This window comes from Dendrobates tinctorius, unplaced genomic scaffold, assembly GCF_039654945.1.
Source record: "Dendrobates tinctorius isolate UK_male_01 unplaced genomic scaffold, ASM3965494v1 ptg000199l, whole genome shotgun sequence".
Classification (NCBI taxonomy): Eukaryota; Metazoa; Chordata; class Amphibia; order Anura; family Dendrobatidae; genus Dendrobates; species Dendrobates tinctorius.
Genome location: NW_027361866.1, coordinates 6262020 through 6276711, shown reverse-complemented (window position 1 = coordinate 6276711; position 14692 = coordinate 6262020). Strand labels below are relative to the sequence as shown.

Sequence of the window (14692 nt, the reverse complement as noted above, 5' to 3'; positions counted from 1 at the left end):
CCACCAACAGATCATGTTTTCAGGATTTTCTTTGTATTGCACAGGTGATGCAATATCACCTGAGCAATATTAAGGAAATCCTGAAAACATGATGTGTTGGTGGGCCTTGAGGACTGGAGTTGGGGAACCCTGATATAGGATAGGTCACACAGGGCAGAACACATCATGTAGGTCAGGTCACACAGGGCAGAACATGTCACATAGGATAGGTCACACAGGGCAGAACACGTCACATAGGATAGGTCACACAGGGCAGAACACGTCACATATGATAGGTCACACAGGGCAGAACACGTCACATATGATAGGTCACACAGGGCAGAACACGTCACATATGATAGGTCACACAGGGCAGAACACGTCACATAGGATAGGTCACACAGGGCAGAACACGTCACACAGGGCAGAACACGTCACATGTTTTCAGGATTTCCTGAGCAATATTAAGGAAATCCTGAAAACATGATGTGTTGGTGGGCCTTGAGGACTGGAGTTGGGGAACCCTGATATAGGATAGGTCACACAGGGCAGAACACATCATGTAGGTCAGGTCACACAGGGCAGAACATGTCACATAGGATAGGTCACACAGGGCAGAACACGTCACATAGGATAGGTCACACAGGGCAGAACACGTCACATAGGATAGGTCACACAGGGCAGAACACGTCACATAGGATAGGTCACACAGGGCAGAACACGTCACATAGGATAGGTCACACAGGGCAGAACACGTCACATAGGATAGGTCACACAGGGCAGAACACGTCACACAGGGCAGAACACGTCACATAGGATAGGTCACACAGGGCAGAACACGTCACATAGGATAGGTCACACAGGGCAGAACACGTCACACAGGGCAGAACACGTCATGCAGGGCAGAACTTGTCATATAGAACAGGTCACACAGGGCAGAACACGTCACATAGGGCAGAACACGTCATATAGATCACACAGGGCAGAACACGTCACAAAGGGAAGAACACGTCATGTAGGACAGAACACACAGGGCAGAACACGTCATATAGGATAGATCACACAGGGCAGAACACGTCACATAGGATAGGTCACACAGGGCAGAACACGTCACATAGGATAGGTCACACAGGGCAGAACACGTCACACAGGGCAGAACACGTCATGCAGGGCAGAACTTGTCATATAGAACAGGTCACACAGGGCAGAACACGTCACATAGGGCAGAACACATCATATAGATCACACAGGGCAGAACACGTCACAAAGGGAAGAACACGTCATGTAGGACAGAACACACAGGGCAGAACACGTCATATAGGATAGGTCACACAGGGCAGAACACGTCACATAGGATAGGTCACACAGGGCAGAACACGTCACACAGGGCAGAACACGTCATATAGGACAGAACACGTCACATATGATAGGTCACACAGGGCAGAACACGTCACACAGGGCAGAACTTGTCATATAGGATAGGTCACACAGGGCAGAACACGTCACACAGGGCAGAACACGTCACACAGGGCAGAACACGTCACACAGGGCAGAACTTGTCATATAGGATAGGTCACATAGGGCAGAACATGTCACATAGGACAGAACACGTCACACAGGGCAGAACACGTCACATAGGACAGAACACGTCACACAGGACAGAACACGTCACACAGGGCAGAACACGTCACACAGGGCAGAACACGTCACATATGATAGGTCACACAGGGCAGAACACGTCACACAGGGCAGAACACGTCACACAGGGCAGAACTTGTCATATAGGATAGGTCACATAGGGCAGAACATGTCACATAGGACAGAACACGTCACACAGGGCAGAACACGTCACATAGGACAGAACACGTCACACAGGGCAGAACACGTCACACAGGGCAGGTCACACAGAGCGGCCACACCGGTCAGGCTTACAGATAGCCGCATAACGCCGGCTGTGACGCATAACGTGTCCCATACGCCGGCGCTGCAGTGACAGCCGCCTCTCCCCACAGTCCCCCTGTGCCGCACCCGCCTGTCTCTGCCCTCCGCGCCCACACACCGGTCGCCGTCCCCCTCACAGAATGCAGGATACGGTCCAGGTAGAAGTTGTCTCTGTCTCCCTCCATAGCTGCGCTGCTCGGTTGTTGGAGTCAGTGCGTTGCCAGGTAACCATAGGGTAGAGGCTAAATCTAAGTCAGTTAAAGGACCTCTGCCGACGTCATGCCCATGTGACCAAAAGGGGCGGTGCCTCTTCCTCCATAGAGCGGAACAGACATGAGGATTGAGGAAGCTGTGGATTTCATGGCGGGATTTGGAGTATTTTGTGCGGGATTTGGAGTGTTTTGGGGTCACAGATCAATAAAGTGGATGTTCATGCACGAGCTGGGAGTCTGCCTTGAGAGAAGGGGGTGATGCTTGCACGGGGCTGCATGTGCATGCTGGAGGGGAGGCTGCTTTGGGAGAAGGGGTGATGTTGTTTGCATGGGGCTGCATGTGCATGCTGGGGGGGGGTCTGCCTGAGGAGAAGGGGTTGATGTTGGGTGCATGGGGCTGCATGTGCATGCTGGAGGGGGGGTCTGCCTGGGGAGAAGGGGTTGATGTTGGGTGCAGGGGGCTGCATGTGCATGCTGGAATGGGGGGTCTGACTGGGAAGATGGGAGTGATGTTGCTTGCATGGGGCTGCATGCTGGAGGGGGGTGTTGCTTGCATGGGGCTGCATGCGCATGCTGAAGGGGGTCTGCCTGGGGAGGAGTGGTGATGCTTGCATGGGGCTGTATGTGCATGCTGGAGGGGTCTGCCTGGGGAGAAGGGGGTGATGTTGCTTGCATGGGGCTGCATGCTGGAGGGGGGTCTGCCTGGGGAGAAGGGGGTGATTTTGCATGGGGCTGGATGCTGAAGAGGGTCTACTTGTGGAGACGGGGATGATTTTGCTTGCATGGGGCTGCATGTGCATGCTGGAGGGGGGGTCTGCCTGGGGAGAAGGGGGTGATGTTGCTTGCATGGGGCTGCGTGTGCATGCTGGGGGGGGGGGGTCTGCCTGGGGAGAAGAGGGTGATGTTGCTTGCATGGGGCTGCATGTGCATGCTGGAGGGGGGTCTACCTGGGGAGAAGGGGGGTGATGTTGCTTGCATGGGACTGCATGCTGGGAGTCTGCCTGGGGAAGTGGGTGTAGGTTGCATGGGACTGCGTGCTTGGGGTCTGCCTAGGGAAGGAAGTGCGCTGCCACTCACCCTGCCGCTGTAACCAAGGTTTGCCCATGGTGCCACACCTTTAAGGCTAGGGCCCCCCTGTTTTGGTCACTGTGATGTAGTAGTGGGCTTCATACAGTCTGATCAGAATGTAAAGTAATAACCTCATGTTCAGTTTGTACATTTTAGCTGATGGGCATTAGATCAAGGTATGAATATTGGGAGGTGCGACCATGTCTTTTTGTACAACTTAGATAGGAATTTTCTTTAAAAAATGTCTTTGTTTTATTCTAGGTGTTGTGGATTTCCTCCATCTTTTTTCACCGTGCCCTCCACAGTAGTGACCTCTTTGGAAGCCAATTCATCATTTGTTATCTCTCCAAGTGGAGTGCTGGTGCCTCCACCATCCGTGTTCTGCCAAAATAGGTGTGACCCAGTGCACCTCTGATGTCCGATAGATGAGGCTAAGATCTCTGAAATTCCCCTCCCCTCTTCCCACGGCTTGCTAGGGTTGGTCCTGTGGGGGTCTGCCACCTTTTCATTTCCTTTGTTCAATATTTAGTTCTCACCTTTCCTGTATTTGCTTTACATACTCTCTGTACTGTTATGCTTCTCTGTCTTTTTTTCAGGGATTTGTTTTATGTTTTTTTGGGTCATTCTAGGACATGTTATCTATGGCACAGGGCCCACCTAGGTCCCCTTCTCATTATCCATGCTCGTGTCCTATAGTGTATTCAATGAGAAATGAATTTTGTGCTAAGTACCGCAATACAATTTTTGCAGCTAAAAAGCACAGGGGACTTTGGTACAAAATGTTTTTTTTGTCATTAGTCTCTAATGTGCCTTAATTCATAATTTTGATTTCTAAAACTCATCATTCATTTGTATGTATGCATATATTTATATATTTTAGTTCTAACTATTTGACTTGTAATAAAATAGTTTGACAGATATGAGTTGAATTTTCATTTCTGGAATGATAAAGCTCGGTGTGACATTAGTGAAGTTCTGTATTTTTCGCTTTGTAAGATGCACTTTTTTTCCCCCCAAGTTGGGAAAATGGGGGTGCGTCTTACAAAGCGTACATGCCTTACCGATACTGTGGGTATAGGCCGAAGGCTGGGAAGAGGGGGGGTGTCCGGGTGCCCAGCAGTTGGCTGCGTGGGTGTACGGCGCTGCCCGGGGCTCTGCCGACATTTTGCGACCTGCCAGAGCCCCAGTACTTCCATGGTTCCCTGTGCGTGTGCTGTGGACTCCGGGAATATGGCCGCCACTGGGGGCGGTGCATGCGCAGACGGTGATCTCGGGACCAAGATCTCGAGATGAAATCTCATCGCTGAAATCTCATCTCACGAGATCTGGTGGCAGACATTATCGGAGTCCACTGCACACGCACAGGGAAACGTGGAAGTATCGGGGCTCTGGCATGTTACAAAATGTCGGCAGAGCCCCAGGCAGTGCCGGACACCCACGCAGCACCGGAGACACCAGCAACCGGCGGAGGCCTCCGCACCAGTGCACTGCACATCAGAGCACCCCCTCATCCCTGCTTGTGACCTGGAAAATCACCCCACTCCTGCCTCCTCCAGCAGCGACCCTGGGACACCGCTTCACCGCAGCCACCACCCTGGGTAAGCAATAAGATGCATGGATTATAAGAAGCACCACCATTTTATTAAAAAATATTTTATTTTTCTCCGAAAAATCCGGTAACTGCAGTTAGATCTGTATCGAGCTGTGTCCACACATTGCGGTTTATTGGGGGAATATCTGCAGGGAAGTCCTCACCAGTAGACCAGACCGGCACTTCCATGGAGCCTGTACAGCCGGATCAGCTGTATGTTTATTTTTTTGTCCATATGTATGTGCACACATTGCAGATTGCTTTGCAGAATTTTCCGTGCGGAATCTGCATCTTTTGGCAGAATCCGCAGGTCAAAATCCGCACGTTTTTATGCAGATTTAGGGCGGATTTGGCATGCGTTTTTACACCTGCACAAAGAATTGACATGCTGTGGAAAAAAACCTGCGTTTCCGCACGGATTTTTCCGCAGCATGTGCACTGTTTTTTTTTTCTCTATAGAATAACATTGTACTGTAAATCACTTGCGGATCCGCAGGAAATCCGCAACGTGTGCACATACCCTAAAACCTCACACTCCTTATCTATGAACTGCCCCAATATTTATGGCCACCACTGTTTATCACTCTCCCATATCGATAGTTCTGCTTCCCTTGTCTTTTTTCCTGTCAGTACTGTTCTGTATAATATGTGACTCTTCACATTTTGTGTCTCACTCATGCTGGCATAATAATCAGATGAGTGCAATCCTCTGCATATTGGCCTGCACTCGGAGCAATGTTATTCTATCAGGCCGGGCAGATCTGTGGGGTTTTCGCATCTGGACTCGCTTGCAATGGGTCTGAGCAGAAAACATTGGATGCCATACAGCCCATCCGTGTGACATTTATAAAGATACAATTCTGTAATATGGAAAATGAAAATGGTCCTGTAAAAGATTAATAGCACATAATTAACAAAAACTGGGCTAGCACAATAGTGAGAAGTGAGAACAAATCATCCCTGTGAAGATCTGATGTTGTGGGTTGTAATAATCACCTAGGCAGGTTACCGATGCAACTATTTTTATTCCATAATTCCAGGGTTGTACAACAAGTCCATGTAGATGGCCAGCATGTAATTTCCTCCGTCCACAATTTCCCCATCTGACATCTCCAAAACTCCATAGTCCATGGGGTCCTTTAAACTATGGTCCGTCTTCTGGCGGCAGCGGTCGGTCTGCAGTACCTTTCGCTGAGCCTCTAGTCCATAAACATGCAGCTGAAACAAACAAAACCGCAGCACTCCTAGAGTATCGCGTAAATGGCCTGCAGCAATTGGCAGGGAAGGCCGCAAGCGTATGGCCGGTGCTCGGCTTTCTCTGCTCTGCACGTGTGCGGTATTCACGGTCACGGAGTGCACAGCACCCCGTGGAGAAACGGGGTTAGTGGGTGCTCTTGTCCACTGGCCTGGCTGTCTTTAGCAAGCCTGCATTGATCAGGGCTCATAACACTGAACTCCCGCTCTATCTCCTTGTGGGCAGAACACTACAGAGGCAACGCAGGGTTAGGGTAAAACAGTGTGGCCAAGCTTTATTGAACCACAACACCCACTAGTAAACAGAACAATTTCAGCAATTTCCCCAAGATGATGCACATTACAAGGTCTCGCCCCTCCACTGACTCACCGGGATGCTAGTGGATGTTTTGTCAGAGCTCCCAGGGTCGCTAGTCCACCTGTGATAACACTCAGAGAGGAGGTCACGACAGGCGTAGGGAGATAACCGATAGCAGTACTGTGTTCTTTCAGCCGGGTCTAACATACCCTCAGCTGGGATCCTGAAGAGTTTCTTGTCCGTTGGGTGTTTAGCAGAATGTCCGGCTGGTAGCTCTTTGTGATGAGATGAGACCCCGTCTCTTTGTCGAGGGGGCTTTTTATACCTGAGGCAGGTAAGCTATTTTTAGAATTAGGCCGGGGTCACACTAACGAACACAAAATACGGTCCGTAGTTTACATGCGTAATGCGGATGAATGACCCCTAAATAGTGCTCCGTATGTAATCCGTAAGCAAGGTGCGGTCGCGTATTTTGCGCATGTAAGCATCTGTATGGAACCGTATGGTGAGATTTTCTCGCAGCCTTGCAAAATGGACATTTAATGGTTTTGAGGCCTGCTAACTATTTAAATCATTAGCCTTCACTATATTTATTGGCTCAGTAACAGGTGGCAGCCTCCATTCTGTCCATTTGTCACCTTGCCTTCACTAGGTGTGTTGGTGTTGTATGTGCAACATGGCAAACAGTCTGACTATCAACACAACTGAGCAGGTTCTCTTCAACTGGCTTTTGTCACGCCGCTTTGGCCAACCATACCCAGTGATAGTGGATCCGCGGAGGAGGAGACGCATGTGGGTACATCCACTTTTGAGGCAACGACTCACAAGAGTTAATTTTCACCGCCTCTATTCTTCTCTGCGGGAGCATCCTGTTAAATTCTACCAATACTGTCGCATGAGCCTTGCAACATTTGATCGACTCTTGGAGACAGTGCGCCCTGGGATAATCTTGGGATAACCTTTCAGGATACAAGGATGCGCAAAGCTATATCTGCAGAGTAGCGACTTCTACTCACAATACGGTATGTACTACACAACCACATTCTCTATGTTCATGATGTGTTGGGCAAAGTTTGAATTCTTGCCTTCTTGGAGTAAGTGTTAGGCCCTCATCTTAGTCCACATATGTTTCAACTTACAGACCCGAATGTTATGTGGAATATGTACTGAATATCACTTACTCATTGTGCAAAGCAAGATGTGTGTGTTATTTGCTCTGAAATCTTACCAAGTTTGGTATGTATGGACCTGTTTGTTTTGTAAATGTGTGCATTCGACAGTCATCCTTTTCTGTTGTTCAGCTTCCTGGCCACTGGCCTGTCTTATGCTGCCCTCCACCATGAGTTTCTGATTGGAAGATCAACCATATCTGGCATAGTCAGGTCAACATGTATTGAAATATGGACAAGACTATATCAAGTTGTCATGCCCAAGGCCAGGATGGAAGACTGGTTGAGGATATCAAGGGACTTTGAGGAAGAATGCCAGTTTCCAAATTGTATTGGGGCCCTTGATGGCAAACATATCCGGGTGCGTAAGCCGCCGAACTCTGGCTCCCAATTCTTCAATTATAAACAATACTTTTCTGTTGTATTGTTGGCTGTGGCCGACCCTCAATACAAGTTTATAATTGTTGACATTGGGGCCTATGGAAGGACGGGAGACTCTAGAGTCTTCAATACTTCCATTATGGCACAGCGGCTACGCACCAACCAGTTGGATCTACCACCACCACGCCAGCTACCAGGCTCCACTCAAGAATGTGTCCCTTATGTCCTTGTGCAGATGCCTTTCAGTTAACACGCAATGTCTTGAGGCCATATCCCCGGCGCAACCTTCACCACAGGCGCAGGATATTTAACTTGCGCCTATCACGTGCTCGGCGACTGGTGGAGTGTTCCTTTGGCATTCTTTGTGCCAAATGGCGGGTACTCCACTCTGCCATTCAGCTGAGTGAACAAAATGTTAATGAAGTAGTGAAAGCCTGTGTGGTTCTTCATAACTTCACCAGGATACATGATTGTTCCTCCTCTGCTGGTGTTGTGCGTAGGCCGGACAATGTGCGTAGGGTGAGACCACCTATCAACCATCAACGTAGACCGATCTCTGGCTTCAAAGTGCGTGATATTTTCACTAATTACTTTATGGCACCTCAGGGGGAACCTTGGCAAGAGCATGCTGGATCTATGTTGGCAATGTTGGTTTGATGTGTGTCAAAATATATATATTTCTACCCCTTCTGAATCTATGACTGTTGAATTGATTTGGTAAGCGTATTTTGATAGTGGTTTGGACAATTAAGACAGAGACGTAAAGTGTAGTTGCCAAATTTTTACTTGTGCCTTTTTTTTTTTTTTTTTAGTTTGTAAGGCAAACATATTCTTGCCCTATGAAAAACTTGGGCAATGGCCCAAATTGGGCTTTTGGCATATTTCAACATTGTTGTAAAAACAAAATTACAGACATATCCTACAACATACATAGTGCAATAACAACATTGCAACTTTACACATTTGTAATCCAAAGTAAAAAAGAGGAGTTATCCATCATCAAAATGAGCTACAAAAGATAATACTAACATTTATTCTGAAGGTTTTCAAATCATATTAATAAGCCACCATGACAGGCAAGGCTACCTTACGCGTTTCTGACACATATTACATGTCTGAAATAAACACAATATTTCACACTATACTGGGAAAGTCAAAGGATCAAATTAGAAGACTGACTTGATAATACATAGAGAGAGCGTGATGGTCTTGAGGCTGTTTGCCTTGATTTTGGAATATAGTTAGCTGGCCTAAATTTGACTAAGTGAATATGGACAGCACGCCTTTTCTATTCATTATCAAGTGAGTAGTCTATTTTGATCCTTTGACTTTGCCAGTATAGCGCCGTGAAATATTGTCTTTTTTACAGACATGTAATATGTCTCAGAAACGCATAAGGTAGCCTTGCCTGTCATGGTGTCTTAATCATATGATTTGAAAACCGTCATAAGAAATGTTAGTATTATCTGTTTTAGCTCATTTTGATGATGGAGAAAACCTCTTTTTTACCTTGGATTGAGATTTTGAGCACCAGTTCAAACACACTGGACATCTCCCATCAGACCGCTTAAGAACACTCATGTACAGTATGGGTTTACAATTTCCATGTTTTTAGCCACTTATAAATTGTGGAATGTTGGGGAAGGAGAAGGCGGAGGAGCAGCCTGTGGTTGCTGCTGACTACTTTGAGCAACATCGCCCTGTGTGGGTGCATACTGTTGCCCATGCTGTTGGTACTGACCTTCCTCCTGTGCTTGTTGGGAGTAGTGGCCATAGTAATACTGCTAAAGGGCATCTTGTTGTGGCGGGTAGGCCCGTGTCTCATACCCACCAATATAGCCATGTCGTCCCCAACCAGGTAGCAGCCTCCAACACTGGGTGGGAAAAAGTGGCCATATTGGTGGGGTTGGCTAGAGCCAGAAATCTGTTGCTGCTGTTGGGAAGGTTGGGTAGGGGGAGGAAGGGGGTGAGGTGTAGGCCCACGTATTAGAGGATGTTCAGACCCTGCTTGACCAAGCATCTGTGTGGGTTGTCTCATGCGCATTAGATTTCTGGGGGAAAGCTGCCACCTCTCCAGATATTCGAAAAGCTCATATGGGTTATTGGGGGGGTGCTTGCATCAAGCAGGATCTGAAAACATCCCCTAATACGGATCCTGACCTCACGGGAAAGGGCACGGAGATAAAGGGCCAGGCTACGTGAGTTGGCCTCCTCCCCATCATCTGTAGTGACTCGAGATAAATAATTTAGGACCCCTGTGTCCACATTGGTCCTGCTCTCTTGAACAGCGACCTGGCGCCTTCGGCCTCGCCGGGATGTAACAGCAACCTGTGGGGAGCCCCGGATCTGGGCAGTTGGGCTGCTGATCAAGTTGCCCTGCTCCTCCAGGATGGGGGATGGGGCAGCAGCAGATGGTCCTGGTGGTGAGGTTTGTTGGGCAGCCAATGGGTTCTCCTGTGATGACTCATCTTCACCCATGCTTCTTGTAGGGGGAGAAGATGGGCCAGCCACCTCATCCCCTACAGGATCAATTATGAGCTGTCTCTGAGCCTGTTCCTCGATCCGTAAGGTTGGATCGAGTTCTGTTATGAAATAGAACAGAGGCAAAAATACATCAATATTTTTGGCCCTGTAAAGTATCGGTGTAGTGTGGTGTGAGGTATGTACTTACGGTCTCAGATCCAGAATTGGGGCGAGGAAGGAGAGGTGGTCATAATACACATATTTGCGTTTCACGTAGCCCGCATCCCCACTCCTGGACCGCTGCTGACGTTCCCGGATGCTTCGCCAGCGTTTCATCACATCTTCCACTGCAATGTGACAGGAAATATTATCAATTTCACATATTTGATCGGTCACATTTGCTACTAGTAGTCTAGGCATGTGGCCTTCTGGGGTGTGCTTTCTAGCCAGGCTGGCATATCTAATTGGCCCATCCAGGCCAGATACACAGGGTCAGAATAGTTTATGTATCAAGTAACTACACTTAATAACTTGGTTGGCTAAGAGGAAGAGGAGCTTGTGGCCTGGGCAAAATTATGGCAGTGTGAAACTATGTGTCACATCAAAATCTACCCGCCTCATGAGGCAAAAAGGAGAAGGACAGGAAGGGGATGGGGGCAGAATCTGTAATCATTTTTGTTTGTGAGGTAATTTAAATAATTTTTGGGACTTATACTTACTCAGTTTCTGCTACTCCTCACGTGGCCGATCACCAAAGTCATGAAACATCTGGCGACATATGCGCCTCCATGACGCCTCCTTTCTTGCGCGGTTGGCATAATTGGCATCCCTTTGGTCCCAAAGTTCTGGCCGCTCCTGCACTAATACTATAAGCATCTCCACATTAAGGAAATATGGCGCCATGACGCTGCTTTACTCCGTGGAGGCTGACTTCCTGGATGTCTGGAGCGCTTTCTGAGCTCATTTGCATGTCTAGGCTTCCTGATGATGGGGATTGGCCCATTTCCTGTCACCAGCCAAAAGACCTGCGTATTTCTCGCAAGTCACACGTGTGGTCCGTGTTTAATCCGCATTTTTTGCACACCCATAGACTTGAATTGGTGTATTACGGGCATAGTATGCTGACAATCGCAGCATGCTGCGATTGGCACGGACCGTAGAATACAGACGAGAAATATACGGCTGTTGGGAGCAAACCCATAGAGAATCATTTGTCCGTGTGTAATGCGTGCTTTTAGCGCCTCTCACTCGTCCGTATTCCTCGCTAGTGTGACCCCGGCCTTACCCAGTATCCTTCAGTACACCCTCACAACCTTTCCCTATCTACATTCAAAGTCAACAAACAGATTCCAGAATATAAACAAACATCAGATAAGCACACAGTATGTTACATGGTTTATCATTGTGCAAGTCGGTCTTGACCCACCAGAATCCACACTTAAATCCACAAGCCAAATATACAGACAAAAATTAAATTCCTCCAGGCCTGCAAAAACAGCCGTCTGGGCAATTAAGATATACTCTGGTTTCTTCACAGCACCTTTCTCGGTTTCTGTCATTGGACACAAGGCACCTTTATCTCCCGCGGTCCCGCTGTGGACAGCAAACGCACCCTGCCGCAGCGCCGATGCTCGGTGGATGGAGTGCGCTGCTCTCAGCTGTGCGCTGCTGCTGGTTATCGCCAAACTGACTGCTGCAGCGCAAGCTTTTCCTTTTATCTTACCCCGCCTCCCCGGGTCATGAGGTTGGTCCAGCTCCTCATTACTGCCCCATGCAACATGAGAGGCAGTCTCAACAGTTCCGGACCAGACTCGGTACAGGTACCCACAGCCTGGTCTTCGTCCTTACATCAGCACCACCACCAGCAGTGTCACCGAGCATCTTTACCCCGTCCCATTGAAGTGTTCAGCTCTCCATCACCCAAACCCTATAGAGAAAGAGGAAATTCACTACCTGCCCACTGGCCCTGGTCCTGAATAAAGGGCCTGTCACACTAAGCGATATAGCTAGCAATATCGCTATAACATCACTGGTTTTGTGACGTTCTGTCGATATTGCTAGCAATATCGCTATGTCTGATACTTACCTCCGACCGGCTCCCCCGCTGATTATCGCTGATCGCGCGAGAACATCCTGGACCGTTTCTCGTCATCAGCTTCCGGCTGGGCTTCCTGCTGTGTAGACGAGCGACGCGTGGACGCGGGCGGAAGGACATCAGGATCGCCTTGTCTGACAGGTAAGTAACGACCCCCGACCCCTGCGATATCGCTGGTGAGATCTGCCTGTGTGGCAGCTCACTAACGACCACTTAGCGATGCACCAGCGATCCTGACCGCGTCATATCGCTGGTCGGGATAGCTGGTGCATCGCGAATTGTAACAGTACCTTTACAGCATTTACAAATTCCTAGCCTTTGAAACGCTGCCATTCCATCTATTGGAGAAAAACAGTTTTAAAAAAAGTGATGGTGGTGACTGTTGTGCAGTACGTGGCTCCCATCCGCCACTAATTTTTCAAGCGGGCCATCCCTGTCCAGCACACACATGTTGCAGCCAAAATCAGGTGTGCACTGCGCAACGCCATCAGAGGCAAGGTACAGATAACTACTGATACGTGGAACAGTAAGCACGGGCCGGGACGTTACTGCGCAGGAGCTGTGGACAGTGAATAAACAAGAGACCGATGAGTGGTTGGGGCCGCTGAACATAAGTCTCGGCCTAGTGGTGTGTGATAACGTGCGAAATCTGATAGCAGCTCTAGGCCTAGCTTGTTTGATGTACATCCCTTGCCTGCCACGTGTTAAATTTACTGGTGCTAATCTTTTTTAAAAATTACCCATATGTGAGAGCTGCTGCAGAAATTGTAGGTCTGGGCACACTTATAGTGTTCACATTCTGCAGCTGCTCGCCTGTCTGCGCTGCAGCATCACTTCTGCCTTCTTGCTCAGCGCCTCATATGCGACGTATCAACAAGGTGGAAGTCAAGAGTTTAATACGCTGTAGACACTGCGAGCAAAAGCAAGCAATAATGGAGTTTCAACTGCAGCACGCACGGGACAGTCGCTCTGTGGAACCACACCACTTCAGCATCATGTAGTGAACACAACAGGATGGCCCTCAAAGTAGCTCACGAGCATCAATGGAGCATGGCATGGAGGATATAGGACACAGACCAAACACCAGCCTGGCACAAATGAGCCAATACATGCTGCTGTGCCTGTGCAATGACCGCAGAATTGCCCCGAGCTAAATCCCAGTGACCAGGTCCCTTGGAGAGGTTTAATACCAGACTTAGTAAGCTAAAAGACAAGGTCCTTCTGCCCAGTTGGATTTAGCCTGCTCACTGTGAGAAAGCTAAATCCAAGTGGCCAGAGGGACCTGGTCCTTCTGCCCACTTGGAAATAGCTGACTCTCGATGAGAAAGCTAAATCCAAGTGGCAAGAGGGACCTCTGGTCCTTCTGCTCACTTGGAAATAGCCGACTCACACTGAGAAAGCTAAATCCCAAGTGGTTTAAAGAGACAGGTCCCTTGGAGTGGTTTAATACCAGACTTGGTGCTTAGTGGACAAAAGGACCAGGTCCTTCTGCCCACTTGGAAATAGCTGGCTCACACCGAGAAAAATAAATCCAAGTGGCCAGAGGGACCTGGTCCTTCTGCCCACTTGGAAATAGCTGGCTCACACTGAGAAAGATAAATCCAAGTGGCCAGAGGGACCTGGTCCTTTAAACCACTTTGATTTAGCTTTCTCAGTGAGAACCGGCTATTTCCCAGTGGACAGAGGGACCTAATCATTTAAACCACTTGGATTTAGCTTTCTCAGTGTGAGCCGGCTATTTCCAAGTGGGCAGAAGGACCAGAGGTCCCTCTGGCCACTTGAATTTAGCTTTCTCAGTGAGGGTCGGCTATTTCCAAGTGGGCAGAAGGACCAGGTCTTTTAGCTTACTAAGTCTGGCATTATACTACCCCAAGGGTCTGGCATTATGAGCCCCACAGTGTGCCTGAACCGTGTTTGACTTCCACATGTTTGGCATTCCTGTACTGATGTGATACCCCTTAATTTACGGGTGCGTGCCTCCTGAAGCAGGAGCTAGGCACAATGTACTGATCACTACAATGTACTGTTCACTACCATGGCAGACTTGGAATTTTCACTCTGCAATGTCCACTGCCTGTTTGTTTCTGGAAAACCCCTTTTGAGTCAAAATCATCACTACATCAGTAAATAAATTCCCAGAGGGGTGTACTTTCCAAATTGGGGTCACTTGAGGGGGGATTCTTCTGCTGTTCTGGCGCTTAGGGCTCTGCAAATGGAGTCCACAAACCATTCCAAAAGTCA

The 14692-nt window shown here is 48.6% G+C and overlaps 1 protein-coding gene and 1 long non-coding RNA gene across 3 annotated transcripts in view; one reads left to right on the top strand and one right to left on the bottom strand.

Annotated features, from left to right (window-relative positions):
• Positions 1 to 2196, bottom strand: part of SPAG16 (sperm associated antigen 16) — a 1757100-nt gene extending 1754904 nt beyond the window's left edge. For both annotated transcript variants that reach the window (XM_073553217.1, XM_073553218.1), the window contains exon 1: positions 2072 to 2196. In XM_073553217.1, coding sequence (XP_073409318.1) covers positions 2072 to 2105 — 34 coding nt within the window. In that variant the 5' untranslated portion in view covers positions 2106 to 2196. The remainder of the gene's footprint in view (positions 1 to 2071) is intronic.
• Positions 2045 to 4120, top strand: LOC141056765 (uncharacterized). Its single transcript, XR_012221932.1, has 2 exons — positions 2045 to 2144; positions 3462 to 4120. It is a non-coding gene; the product is annotated as an uncharacterized lncRNA (long non-coding RNA).
• Positions 4121 to 14692: the final 10572 nt, after the last annotated feature.